General features: G+C 38.1%; 1 protein-coding gene across 1 annotated transcript in view; it reads left to right on the top strand.

The window, feature by feature from the left end:
* Nucleotides 1-7234, top strand: part of LOC115213803 — a 44661-nt gene extending 37427 nt beyond the window's left edge. The window contains exon 2 of the mRNA XM_036503526.1: nucleotides 5971-7234. Within this exon, the coding sequence (XP_036359419.1) occupies nucleotides 5971-6516 (546 nt within the window). The 3' untranslated portion in view covers nucleotides 6517-7234. The remainder of the gene's footprint in view (nucleotides 1-5970) is intronic.
* Nucleotides 7235-13657: the final 6423 nt, after the last annotated feature.

Below are 13657 nucleotides of genomic sequence, written 5' to 3'. Positions count from 1 at the left end.
TTTACTCTTAGCGAGAGACCTTTTGTCACCAGCAGGGGTAAGAGCTCTCTAAACTTTGCCCAGGCTATTCTTACTCTAGCAGTTACACTTTCAGCACACCCACCCCCGCTACTGACTTGGTCTCCTAGGTAGCGGAAGCTATCAACTACTTCTAGTTTGTCTCCCTGGAACGTGGTAGAAGTTGGACTCTGCACATTTCCAGTGTTTATTTCTCCTGAGCATCTGCCACAGACAAAAACTATTTTCTTAGTTAGCCTTCCTTTGACATTGCTGCACCTCTTATGTGTCCATAGCTTACACTTGGTGCACCTTATAGAGTTTCTACCTACACCTTTTTTACAGATCGAGCAGGGCCATCTACCTGAAGTCGTTTGTGGTTGGTCCACCTTCCTACTTATTAGGACTTTGGTTTTGGCTAGGTTGATTCTAAGCCCCTTCGATTCTAATCCTTGTTTCCACACCTGAAACTTCTCCTCCAGTTCTGATAGTGACTCAGCAATTAGAGCAAGGTCATCAGCATATAGGAGCTCCCAGGGGCATCCTGTCTTAAATTCTTCCGTTATTGCCTGGAGGACTATGATAAATAGGAGGGGGCTGAGGACTGAACCTTGGTGGACCCCAACCTCTACCCGGAATTCTTCACTGTACTCGTTGCCAACCCTCACCTTACTAGCTGCGTCTCTGTACATGGCTCGCACAGCTCTCACTAACCATTCATCTATCCCTAGTTTCCTCATTGACCACCAGATAAGGGATCGGGGGACCCTGTCAAAGGCTTTCTCTAAGTCAACAAAAGCCAGGTACAAGGGCTTACCTTTGGCTAGGTATTTCTCCTGCAGCTGTCTTACCAGGAATATAGCATCAGTAGTACTTTTCCCTGGCACGAACCCAAACTGCATATCATCTAAGCTAACTCTCTCTCTAATTAACTGGGCTATAACCCTCTCCGTAACCTTCATTACCTGATCCAACAGCTTGATGCCCCTGTAGTTATTTGTATCTAGGGCATCGCCTTTACCTTTGTAGCAGTTGACTATTATGCTGCTACACCAGTCATTGGGTATGACTCCTTCGTGTATCACCTGGTTAACTATACGGGTGACTATGCTATAGCCGACACTACCAGATATTTTGAGCATCTCTGCAGTAATTCCTGATGGGCCTGGGGCTTTCCCTGTCTTCATGCTTACATATATAGTATATGCATGTGTATATATATATATATATATATATATATATTAGTTTAGCATGCCAAAATGAAGACTTGAAAAGTGACCCCAATTGTAATTGGTAGAACTGTATACATGTTCAATCTCATGTGGACATCTTGTGTATAGTTCTGCAAATTATATTTGCAAAGACGATCACACTGATGAGTTGTGGATAATTACGTAAATGATTATGTAAGCGTTAACAAAACCTGGTTTGTGATTAATCTCTATTTTGTATCTTTTCATTTGTCTTCCTCTCTTAGATTCTGGGCATTTGCTAAATTTTTCTTGAGAACATTCCTTTCTTAGTGGTAAGGGCATAGTGGATCTTCTAGCATAATGGATGTCCACTTACAGGTCATCCCTTTTATATGTATATATATATATATTTCATCGTCATTTAGCATCCGCTTTCCATGCTAGCATGCGTTGGACAGTTCAAATGGGGTCTGGGAAGCCTGAAGGCTGCACCAGGCCCAGTCTGATCTGGCAATGTTTCTACGGCTGGATGCCGTTCCTAACGCCAACCACTCCATGAGTGTAGTGGGTGCTTTTTACGTGCCACCGGCACAGGTGCCAGACGGGGCTGGCAAATGGCCACGGTCGGATAGTGCTTTTTATGTGCCACCGACACGGGGGCCAGGCGAGGCTGGCAATGGTCACAATCGGATGGTGCTTTTTATGTGCCACCGGCACTGGTGCCAGATGGGGCTGGCAAACAGCCACGGTCGGATGGTGCTTTTTATGTGCCACTAGCACGGGGGCCAGGCGAGGCTGGCAATGGTCACGATCGGATGGTGCTTTTTTACGCGCCACCGGCACGGAGGCCCGTCGGAGCAGTGCTGGCAACGGCCACGTTCGGATTATATACACATTATATATATACATAATAGATTCTTATATATACACACATACACATTACATATATATATATTATATGCATTATATATATAACCTGATTAACTATGTGAGTGAATAAGCTGTATCTCATTGTGCATGATATTTTAATCACCTTGGCAGTGATATCTGATAGTCCGGGGGCTTTCTCAGTCGTCATGTCCTTAATTGCCGTATTATACTGCTATCAACTCTGATGGCTGGTCCCTCAATTGGTTTGATATTTGCAAGACTCCCCTCCCCCCATTTAATAACCTTTCAGAGTGTCACTTCCATGCGTCTTTCTTCTCCGAGTCACTAAATGCAAGCCTATCATCCATTTGAACACATTTCTCATCTCACACTAGAATATTGGCAAACGACTTACTTTCTGCTATTCCTCTTGCTATGGAAGTGTTAAAAACAGCATCCATCTTGCGAACACGTTATGCCCACCCCCACTGAAAATTTAGTGTTGGAAACAGTTAAAGTGTCTTCTGTTTCCATCTCATTAAGTGTGCTTTAACAAAATTAGTCAACACTTAACTCAATCTTTTGTGAAACAAAAAAATACCAACAAAAAAAAAACACACACACACAGAGTACTGGATAACTTTTTTTTATTCTTTTAAATATGACACACAGTTCTTAGTTCCAAAAATTTCAGCGAAAATAGAATTTTTACTTCACAAAGTTCAAGACCAGCTGTAAAACAATTGCTCGATATCCAAAACGATCCAATCAGAATCGACAGAATCGAATCTGAAATCTCTAAATCCAATTATATTCCCATAGGTTTATAACTGTTTCACTCCTGATTTTAAAGGAATGAGGCAAAGATGTGAACAGATTAACTTGGTTAGTTTGAATAAATGATTTCATCATTTCCAATACTACATGTACTGCAGGCCTGAAGACAAATTCTATCTCATTAAAGAGAAGCTCTTAACAATATGTAGTGATGGTCATGACTCTTATAGTGTTACAGTTAAAGCTACCCTGCCATAAAAACACTATTATTGTTGTTTTAATATTGTACGATATATTGTCCTCTCATTATAATGTCATGACACGTTTGACCTCTGGTCTCACTCATAGCACTAAGACACTCGAAAATATGCACAGCTCAGAATTTCTCTGGTTTTTTAACTGCCTCATTCATTCAAACTCATCTATTCTCTAAAATAATTTTTGTTTGGTCTGCCGCTGCTATGAGTAACTTTGTTTCTTGGCTACATGTAAATACATATTTCATACTCTAAATAATTTCATACTCTAAAATAATTCTTTCTTGTTTGCTCTACCCCTTAAAATGGCTTTTTCATGTCTATGGTTGCACCCACCCTTTCCCACCAATACTGGAAATCTCTTTCTCTTACCAGGACATCCAGTTGCCCTTCCCCCTCTCATATTGGTAATCTTGCCACCCTCTCCTTTCTTTCCCCCATCTCTGGACTAACTAAACCAGATAGCAGCCCACTTACCCCTCTCTCTTTTTTTTTATATTTATATCTGCAGCATCAGTAATGCTTACGCCCACAATGCTCATAATGCTTTTTTTACGCCCCCCCCCCACCTGCAAACACTTTCATATACACTGCTTCCCTACTTCCACCCCACCCTCTAGTAGAGGCAATAACCTTAACTCTAACATATTTGAATGACAGAAGGTTAAAAGCCAGAACAACTATTATGACGTCTGTTACCTCCCATATCTCCCCAGTTCTCGGAGTTGGCACTGTAAATGACTTTGTACCAACTGCCTACTGTCACTGCAATCCTTAAATAATGCCATTGAAGTATCCAAAATTGGTAAATTTCTTCCTAGGAGTTTACTGATCCTCAATGGCCGTGCCTCTTGCATTACAAACTTCTTAACAAAAAATAAAGAAACCCTTGACTGCCATCAAACAATGCACATATATGTACCGCAGTGGGAATACTTCTACCAACTTAGTTTTTTTAATACCAACTTAGTTTTTTTAATACCAAAATATCAAACAAAACCAATATCAAAGGCTTGGCTATCTCCAGTCAGCTATTTTTCTGGGGTTAAAATTGTTTAGGTGAGTTTCAACTTATAAACAGAAGGTTGTTAAAGATGTTTATTGTTGAGTATTTGTTGGTTTGAAGGTGATGTAATTTACATTTACAGAATTTTTATATTCTAATTTTTAAAATTTTGATTACTTAAATATAGTTTTATTTCCCAATTTATTTAAAATCCTATTTATAATCTTTTAATTTTTAAGCCTCTTAGAAAGGTTTATATTTCTCTAATATTTGATTCTGAGGTAAAGCACCAAACTGGCAGAACTGTTAGCGCACGGGGCAACCTGCTTAGCAGCATTCCACCCATCTTTACTTTGTGAGTTCAAATGCCACCAAAGTTGACTTTGTCTTTCATCTGTTTGAGGTTAATGAAATAAGTACCAGTTGAACACTGGATGGGTGATGTAATTGTTTCCCCTCCCCCAAACTTCCTGGCCTTGTGCCAAAATTTGAAACCAATATTTAATTTTGAGGTACCAAGGATTATTTTAATGATAATATCTAATCTTTTCATATTTTATTCCTAAGAAGCTGTCTGACCCATCCTTCATTCTTTGATATACTTTTCTCATTTAATATTGTGGTTCTTTTGATAAGTGGGAAAGATGACAGGACTCTGGTAACATCAGGGAAACGGTCAAGCTCACTTCATCTTTGAACACCTAATACAGTCCAGATCATCATCATTTAACATCTGTTTCCCATGCTGGCATGACTTGGATGGTTTGACTGGCAGCTGGGGAACTGTACCAGGTTCCAATTTGATTTCACGTGGTTTCTATGGTTGGATGCTCTTCCTAATGCCAACCACTCCAAGAGTGTATGTGCCACTGGCATGGGTGTCAGTTATGTAACACCAGCATCAGCTACAACTATGATCTCACTTGGCATGAAAGGTCTCCTCAAGAACAGTATATTGCCGAAGGCCTCAGTTACTTGTCACTCCCTCTGTGCGGCCCAACGTTCAAAGTGTGCTTTTTACATACCACCGGCATGGGTGCCAGTTACACGACACTGGCATCGGTCAAAGGTCTTCGCAAACCATGTCATATCACCCAAACCATGGTATCTGTTGATATCTTCTTCTTTGTCTCCAGATACATTGACAATATCACAGTTAACAAACAGTGTCTTAAAATAAAAGACAGGACACAACAACATCTAGACCGTACAACAAAACAGTTTTCTTCTGAATGCCCACATTACTAAACACCAGAGTATTTTCAAATATAGAAATATTACTCCTTAGTGGGGTGGGGTGGGGTTTTTGTAGAGAATTAACTGAAACTCCAGATGAAATATTGTTTGCTTTAAAGAAAGAGAATAGAGTGGAGTTACACTCAACAACAGTAACTTATAACTGGCTTTGGTTGATAGTTCAGTCTGTTCTGTGACGATGTGACATACTCCATCTTCAAGTGTTATGGAATATATTTGTCAGTCATGAGCATGCCTGCAGACAACGTGGACAACCTTCCTAATCTTCATTCATGAAGCCAAGCCATGACCAAGAAATTTTACTAGTGATTGCAGTTATGAGATATCTAAAGTGAATTTAATGTGTAATCGCATGGAGTATGCAAATCCTAGCTAGAGATTATTTTAAAACCTGTCTAAAGTCTATAATAACTTTTCCTTCCAGCAAATTGTGTGAAATAACTGTAAAACCAAAAACATTGATAACAGAATTTGCAGATAAAACAAATTTTAGTCTTTTAGAATATGATCAAAATCAGTGAGAGAAATTTTAAGTATATTTGGATCATTGACTTTTGAGATTATTAACAAAACTTGTAACTGATCTTATTTTCTCTTGTTTTGTCCATTTTAGGTTCAAGAATTCATTGATATGATTCCAGAAGGTGGTGGCATCATGAGTCATGATTTTATCTTACAACTTTGGAAATGTCTGCTGGATGATTGGTTTGGAGTTGGTGCCACTGTTTATATTGTGACACCACAGATTGACCCAGAACGCCTGTTCAGCATATATTTACTAATGATAAGGAATAAAGGAACTGGTTTTAATGTTACTCTGTTGACACCAGAGAAAGGACCAGATCGTTTCAGTAAAGTTCTGGACACAGCCAAGCAGTTGATGAAAAAGACTCGAACATCACGGCATACCTTGCTTGTATCTGATGTAAAACGTGAGTGGGTTACTAACAAACTAACAATTCGCCATGAAGAATTCTCCACTAATTTCATAGCTGCCTACAAAGACCACGAAGCAGAAGTGTTGACAACAACTGCTTATTTCCACAAAAGTCATTTTAACTTTAACCAGAAAGATACAGTCACATATAATAAGTTACCAACATCTGAATTACGACGTAACTATCTCCTTCCTTTAGGGTTCGGAGAGAGAAATTTTTGAAGTCTGGTTACTATTCTCTTTGTGAATTTGAGTAATTTTTGGTATTCCACCAGGGACATTAGAATAAGGAACAAACGTTTCCAGTATTGAGAAGACATTCCAGATATAAATTTACCAACACTGCTGGGTGTATTTCACTTTCATTTCCTTTGACCATTGCTCAAGGTTTGATAATTATTGTAAGAGCAAATTTTGAGGCTGAAAGAACCAAAATATTTCTGAAGCATGTCAATAAATATTTGGAGGATAAAATATATTGTAACTTAGGGTTTCAGCAACATGGAATGGATGAATCCCCATAGAGGACCGAAACTGTTTCACCCATCAAAGGAAGATTTCTCAAGAAAAATTTGTTAAAGCAGCGCTGTAATGTCTCTACTTCAGTCTGTTTCTCCTGTCTTTACTAATCAAACTCTATTTCTGTGTGTGTCTAATTTATTTGCTCAGTATTTTGATTTCGATATACAAATACTGTATATATAAACCAAACAATGCAAGCATGGAAAAGCAGCTGTCAAAATAACAATGATTCCGGATTTAGTTTCTATTTCTTGCTCCACAATGAAATCTTTCATCTGCCATCATTTTCAGGAAGTTTGTGACTTAAAAAAGAAAGAAAAAGTGGGGACATATTCTGTACTTACAAAAGCTGCACTGAGATTATCATTTCAATAAACCTTTGGTGAAATATGCTGATAATAAAGAAGTATTTCTATTTTGTTCTATTGAATAATTCACTTTTGCCCAGCCATGTAGAATGTACTGAATTGTGTTCAAAATGAAGATATTGACCATGTCTTAATAGAACAGGTAGAAACAGGCTTGTAATCATAATTCTTACAATAGCAATCTAATTACAAAGGCATTTGCACTTTACATCTAATTTAGCAATTCCTATGTTTAAAAGTGAACCACTAAAAATAATTGTTAGCAAGGAAAATGTGTCAGGTTAGAGGTAGCAGCAGTTGTAGGAACAGGCAGCAGAGAGGGAGGGAGGACACTATAGATCTGTGATCCAGCAACTTGTGTGTGTGTGTTGGTTAATTCAGCAGTATTTTCAGACATGCAGCAGTTATCAGAGCTTCAGTAGTCTTAGGTGTGTATTTTCACTTACATTGTAAACAAAATAATGATCTGCTGAGGATTCAAGAAAACTGCTGCAAGTCTCCTGTAAACCAAAATGTTGCAAACATCCCTTCAATGTTAGATTGGGGCAAGGTTTCATTAAAAAATAAAAACTACTCTGAAAAACCAATTTAATGTTATAGTGGGAAATGTTTAAAATCCAGTCCAGAAATTTTCCTTCGTGTATATACATTTGCTTTTCAATCACCTGGCTCTGTGTTTAGTCCCACTGCATGACACCTTGGGCAAGTATCGTCTATTATAGCCATGGGCTGACCAAAGCGTTGTGAGTGGATTTGGCAGATAGAACCTGCAAGAAGCCCATTTTGTGTGTTTGTGTCCTCTACCACCACTTGACAACTGCTGTTAGTTTATATCCCTGTAATTTAACAGGATGACACAAGACATTGATATAATAAATACCAGGCTTTAAAAATAATTACTGGGGTTGATTTATTTGACCCTTTGAAGTGGTGCCCCAACATGGCTGCAAACCAATGACTGGAACCAGTCAAAGCTACGCACATATTTCATGCTGCGATGTTGGTTCATCTGATATTGTGGGTAGGAGAATGTTCTTCAGTCCTTTTGAAGAAACATTGGGTAAGTTTCTTAATTTTTCTGGCAGAGGACTGAAAATTTGTGAATCCCAAGCTGATATTAGATGGAGTGGTCAGTACCTTTTAGTGTAGTAACATTGGATTGTTTGAAGCTGTGCACTTAGTTTCACATTGCGCAGTGACCACAGGGTCAACATGACTTCTTGATCCTTAGAATCCATCTTGGTAATGTGCACATGAAATGATGCGTCATTACATATGCTGTGTGTGACTCTGGGAGTGCAGTACCTCCAGGTCCTATACATGTAGGTTATGGTGCATTTGTGTGCTGATAGCACTGCTTGAAATTTTCCAGCATTAAGTTGCATGTTGTTTTGTTCTGTCCACATATGATTGCATTCAGATGCAGCTGCAAGCTTGTCACACTGTAAGGGTTCTTTATTTGCTAATAATTCTGTGTCATCAGTGTAGTTAGTGGTACTACCTGTCTAAATGTCCATAGGCATGTCTAAAAGAGCAACTATAAACAGTAATGGTCCTAAGACAGTTCCCCGAGTGGCCCCAGAGAAGGTACCATCAATTGCAACTGCCCAACTATCATGTAACCACTCTCCTTGGTCACCATCTGTGCCAAGCTCTCAGTTTGTGACATATGCCATGATCTACGTTGTCAAAGGTTATTTTGGTAAAGTCAACATTTAAATGATTGAGCAGCTGCTTCAAAACCCAGTCATATGCGCTATTAGGGCTGTGTGTGAGGGGCAGCTTCTTCCTGACTGAAACTAGGCCGAGCATCATTCAACAAGTCATTTCCTTCTTGAAACATTAGCAGTTTCTTTCTGATGATGATTTGTTCCATGGTTTTGCTGATATGCCTTCCTCTGTAATGTCAAAGAATTCAACCAGGTTTGTTTATTTACATGTGTCCCAGGGGTGGGGTGAAGACACTTTCAAATTGTTCACTGAGTACGTCACTTATCCTTTTGGGGTCCTATTTTGTACTGTACTACGGCTGTTTCCTTTGCAAATTTATAGAAAGCTTCAGAGTTTGTTCTTATACTTTTAACAACTCTGTTCTCTCTCTCAACTCTTTCCTTTTCATGAGAAAGTTTGAGTCTGCTTTCAGTTTCCAGGAATGTCCATCTTAAGTTAAACTTTTCACTATCCTTCAGTTGCCTACACAATAAGTTTGAGACCTTTGTTAGTCTTAATTTTTGGTTATGTTGGCCTTTCATGTTTAGTGGATATAGCTGGCTCATTGACATAAACTGAGTTTTAAGTCATTGTCTTACATAGACTGTTGGGCCTGTTTTGCTGTGGATCTCTTTGCAAATTGATTTCCGGTTTGCTTTATGGAAATCCAAGTTGGATATGGCTTTGAGTACTTCTTATCTTACAGAGGAGATGCCAGCAGCTCACCTAGGATCAGTGTTAGTTTTACAATGTTGTAGTTTGAGAAAGCTGTTGGTGTCATCTTCACATTATAAATAAGGTCTATATTACTTGGGAAACTAAGACCCAAGATGTTGCTCCTCTTGGTTGGCTGGCATATATAACCTGTTCCAGGAATAGCATATTAGAAAGTTCAAGTTCTACTTGATTTTTTCATGCAGTGACATCCAAGAGAGGACGTGGCCTTCAGGCTATTTAACATTTGGGAAGTTGAAGTTTCCTAGGAGCATATTGATGTTGGTCCAAGCTGGCAAATACCTTTCCTGTATGCCTGAGGCTATCCTCATTGTACACACAACTACTTAGCTTTATATGTATTATTAAAGTGTTGTTATAAACTGAATTCGAATGTGACATTTTCCAAAAAATAAACTTAAATATTCTGCCAGTTTTACGTTCAAATCAACCAGACCCTGCCTCTCACATATGGATTCTGTAATTCTAAAAATAAACAAACACATTATGAAGTTTTAAGTAATTAAAATAAAAAATTAATAGAAAAATAAAAAAATGTTTTTATATATATAAACGCACTTAAAGATAGATGGAGGATAAGAAACATGATATTAAAAGTAAGAGCTTTAAAAGGTAAGAAATGTGAATATATATATGTATATATATATACGAGTACAACCACGCAGCATGAGTTCACACCATCAACACAAAAATGAAAAATATAAAAGAGCATGTAAGATTATATCAAAATATAACAAAACAAAAAAAAGTTGAAGGAAGTTCAAACATACAGGTGGGTGACAAAAATTTTTAGAAATTAAGCCTGCATTTACTTATATCTAGGCCTGCCTAGAATAAGGATACACTTTTATCGATTTGGCTACTTGCATGAGACATCTCTTTGTATTAAAAAAGCAGACTTGTTTATCGACTGAATATTTTTGTCGCACTGTCATGGTTGTCATGTGAGCTAAAAATAGCAGCCAAACACCCCTAGGCCTTAAATCACACTACGCTGTAATTTTTTTTTTTGTTGCATAATTGTATGAAGTACCACATGTAGAATACAAATTTACAAACATTTTCTGAAAACTCCAAATAATAAAAAGTCATGAGGGGTTATATGTCGTGCATAGTTCTACAGTTTCATATCAAAAGACAAGTGCTATTTTCAGGATGTTGACAAGATGTGTAGTCATGCACAAAGTGACAGCTTTGAAATTGTGTTTTTTGACTGGGTGCAAATGATCAAACTTCAAGACTTCTTTAACTTTTTAGAAACATTTTTCTGGAAAAAGTTGAATAACTCCAGCAATTTAGCTTGGCAAGGTATATTAATGAGCCAAATTCTAAAATTTTCGATAAACTTACTTTTTGAAATGCTGGTAGCCAAACGAACTTGATCCATATTTGCTCCAGTAAAGATGTGTCATCTGACTCTGCTCTGTCGACTTCTTCTCTTCGGGAATACCATACTGCCTTGCTGATGCCATCTGTGGAAATTCGTTTTCACATTTTCACTTTACTGACGTCTCCAGTCAAGGAAATTTTTCGAGAGTACAGTAGTGATTATCTATTGTTTGGATTCATTCCCTCTTCTCAGCACTGTCAGTTACCAATGTGCCTTCTTTGCCATCAAACATTGACTAACGAAGCAATGAAACTTTCATGCTTAAAGTATTACTTTGATGCAAAGCATTCTCACAAGAAGGACAACCCATTGTCATACATTTTGCAATTGAGCACCTCTTTTAAAAAGCAAACACAAACATTCAACACACTACTCTAGGAAACAGGAGAATGATGGGTTGATTGCATCGTACAACATTGCTGGTTGCTTAGTTTGGGGAGTCTCACGTAAGTGGAGAAGCATTATTTCACCCAGTTATTGAAGAGGTTTTCTCAAGTTATGCATGAAAAACCCCATAACATTACGAAGAAGATCCCACTTAGTAATAACACAATTTCTTGATGCATCAATGAAATGGCCAACAAGATCAAACATCAGCTCATTAATATATTTCTCCAGCATTCTGAATTCTCTATACAAGTGGATGAGCCAACTGTTGTGGACATCAATGTTTGATGATGGTATATGTTCGGCATTTCAGCGAAGACCTTCAACCTTGTGAGGAAATGCTATTCCGAGAAATTGCCGCTTGATCCCACCCAATAATATTTCTGCCTGTGCGTCTGATGGAGCCCCTTCGATGACAGAGGTTTTTCATCTCTTCTAAAGAGTGAAATTTCTCACCAGGCACACCAGAAGCATTTAGTGGTAAAAATATGAATAGTAGACTGAATGGTGTGCTGCAGTTAGTTTTCAAGACTGAACAAATTGAAGTCCCATACCAAAGTACAATGGCTGTCAAAAGGAAACTTTGTTGAACTGTTTCATATAATCATATCTTTCTTTGAAGATGCTCCACTCTCTGCTTCATTGATGGCTGCAAGGTGCGACATCTTTTTTTCTTTGTGATATTTTCACAAAATTAAATGATTTGAATAAGTTATTGCAAGGAAACAGAAAAAACTCTCGTTGATTGTAAATCATTTATCACTACCTTCATTTCGAAATTGGTGCTGTATAAGACTAGCATTTCAAAACGTCAATTCCATCAATTTCCACAACTTGATTCTTTGAAAGATGAATCGGTTGATGAGGATTTAACTACATATCGCAACTATTTACAATCATTGCACGATAACATGGTGGAGTGATTTGAAGATGTTATTGTGCTTTATATTCCAAATTGGTATAGCAATCCGTTTGAGGTCGATGCAGTCAGTTGCGAGGACAATGTTCAGGAGGAATCGATATAATTACAAAATGACTGATGCCAGAATGCGATGTCGCCGTAATGGCAAAGAAGGTTTGTGGTACCATCAGAGTATATTGAATCCTTACCCCAATCTGTGGAAATGTCTGAAATTACCTTTGCTTGCCTTCCCAACCTCATACCTGGTTGAATCTGGTTTTAGCCATGTTGGAACTTTACTTTCCCATAAAAGAATTGGACTGGATGTAACGAGGAGATTTGCGGCTAAAGTTGACAAGTTTGAAACCGAATGTATCTGCACTCGCTGCATCGCACCAGACACATGGTTCTCATTAAAAAGTTGTATTCTTTTCCTTTATAATGCAATCATTAATCCTTCTTGCATCAGTAGTTCTGCTCAAAGGTTCATTTGGGGGAAAATAAAAATCAGTGTAAAAGAAAGTGCAATCCTACCAAAGTTAATCTGTCTGCATAACACAGTCAACGTTAGAATTTTATTCACACTAATGGCAAAACTAAATCCACAATAAGGGATTTGTAAACAACCACACATTAATTCCAAACAGCATGAACAAAGCAACAAGTCTACGATATAGTGTTATGTCAAATGATACAAGGGGGGGGGGTCTCTCCTAGGGGATTTAGTGCTGGGGGAGAGTTGTGCCAGGGTATTTTTTTACACAGGTGGGTGATGGGGCATTTTTTGGCTGATAGGTGGGTGATATTTTAATTCGGTACAAAAAGTTTGGGAAACACTGGTGTAGAGGGTGTGTGCGCATGTCATGCCATACATGGGTAGGTGTGTGTGTGTGCGTATGTGTATGTATATCTTGCATTTAATATCATATTTTGTATCTTTCATCAACCTTTAAGTTATTTTTTATGTATAAAACAATTTTTGCATATCGTCATTTCATGTCTGCTTTCCACTTATCCACTTTACAATGTTCCTCTACCCTTACTTTAAGGGAGCAGCATGTTTCGCCTTTGTATAGCCTACCTCAACTGTATGGGATAGAGTACATGCAGTTCTTGGTCATATTCTCTTCTGATCATGTATGGAAAAACAGAGACTATTCCTGCTGTGTGATGAAGTTAAAATAATCGACAGAGAAGACCACTGGAAAATGTGAAAATTAAAAGAGGACACATCATCATCCTCATTGTTCAACCGTGGTCGAGACAATGGAATTTACCAATAACCTCCTGAGCAGACCTAGTGCAGCTATAAATGTAATATGGGAACCAGTATTGAGAAAAGATAAAATA

Source organism: Octopus sinensis, linkage group LG1, assembly GCF_006345805.1.
Source record: "Octopus sinensis linkage group LG1, ASM634580v1, whole genome shotgun sequence".
NCBI lineage: Eukaryota > Metazoa > Mollusca > Cephalopoda > Octopoda > Octopodidae > Octopus > Octopus sinensis.
This window is presented reverse-complemented; position numbering and strand designations above follow the sequence as displayed.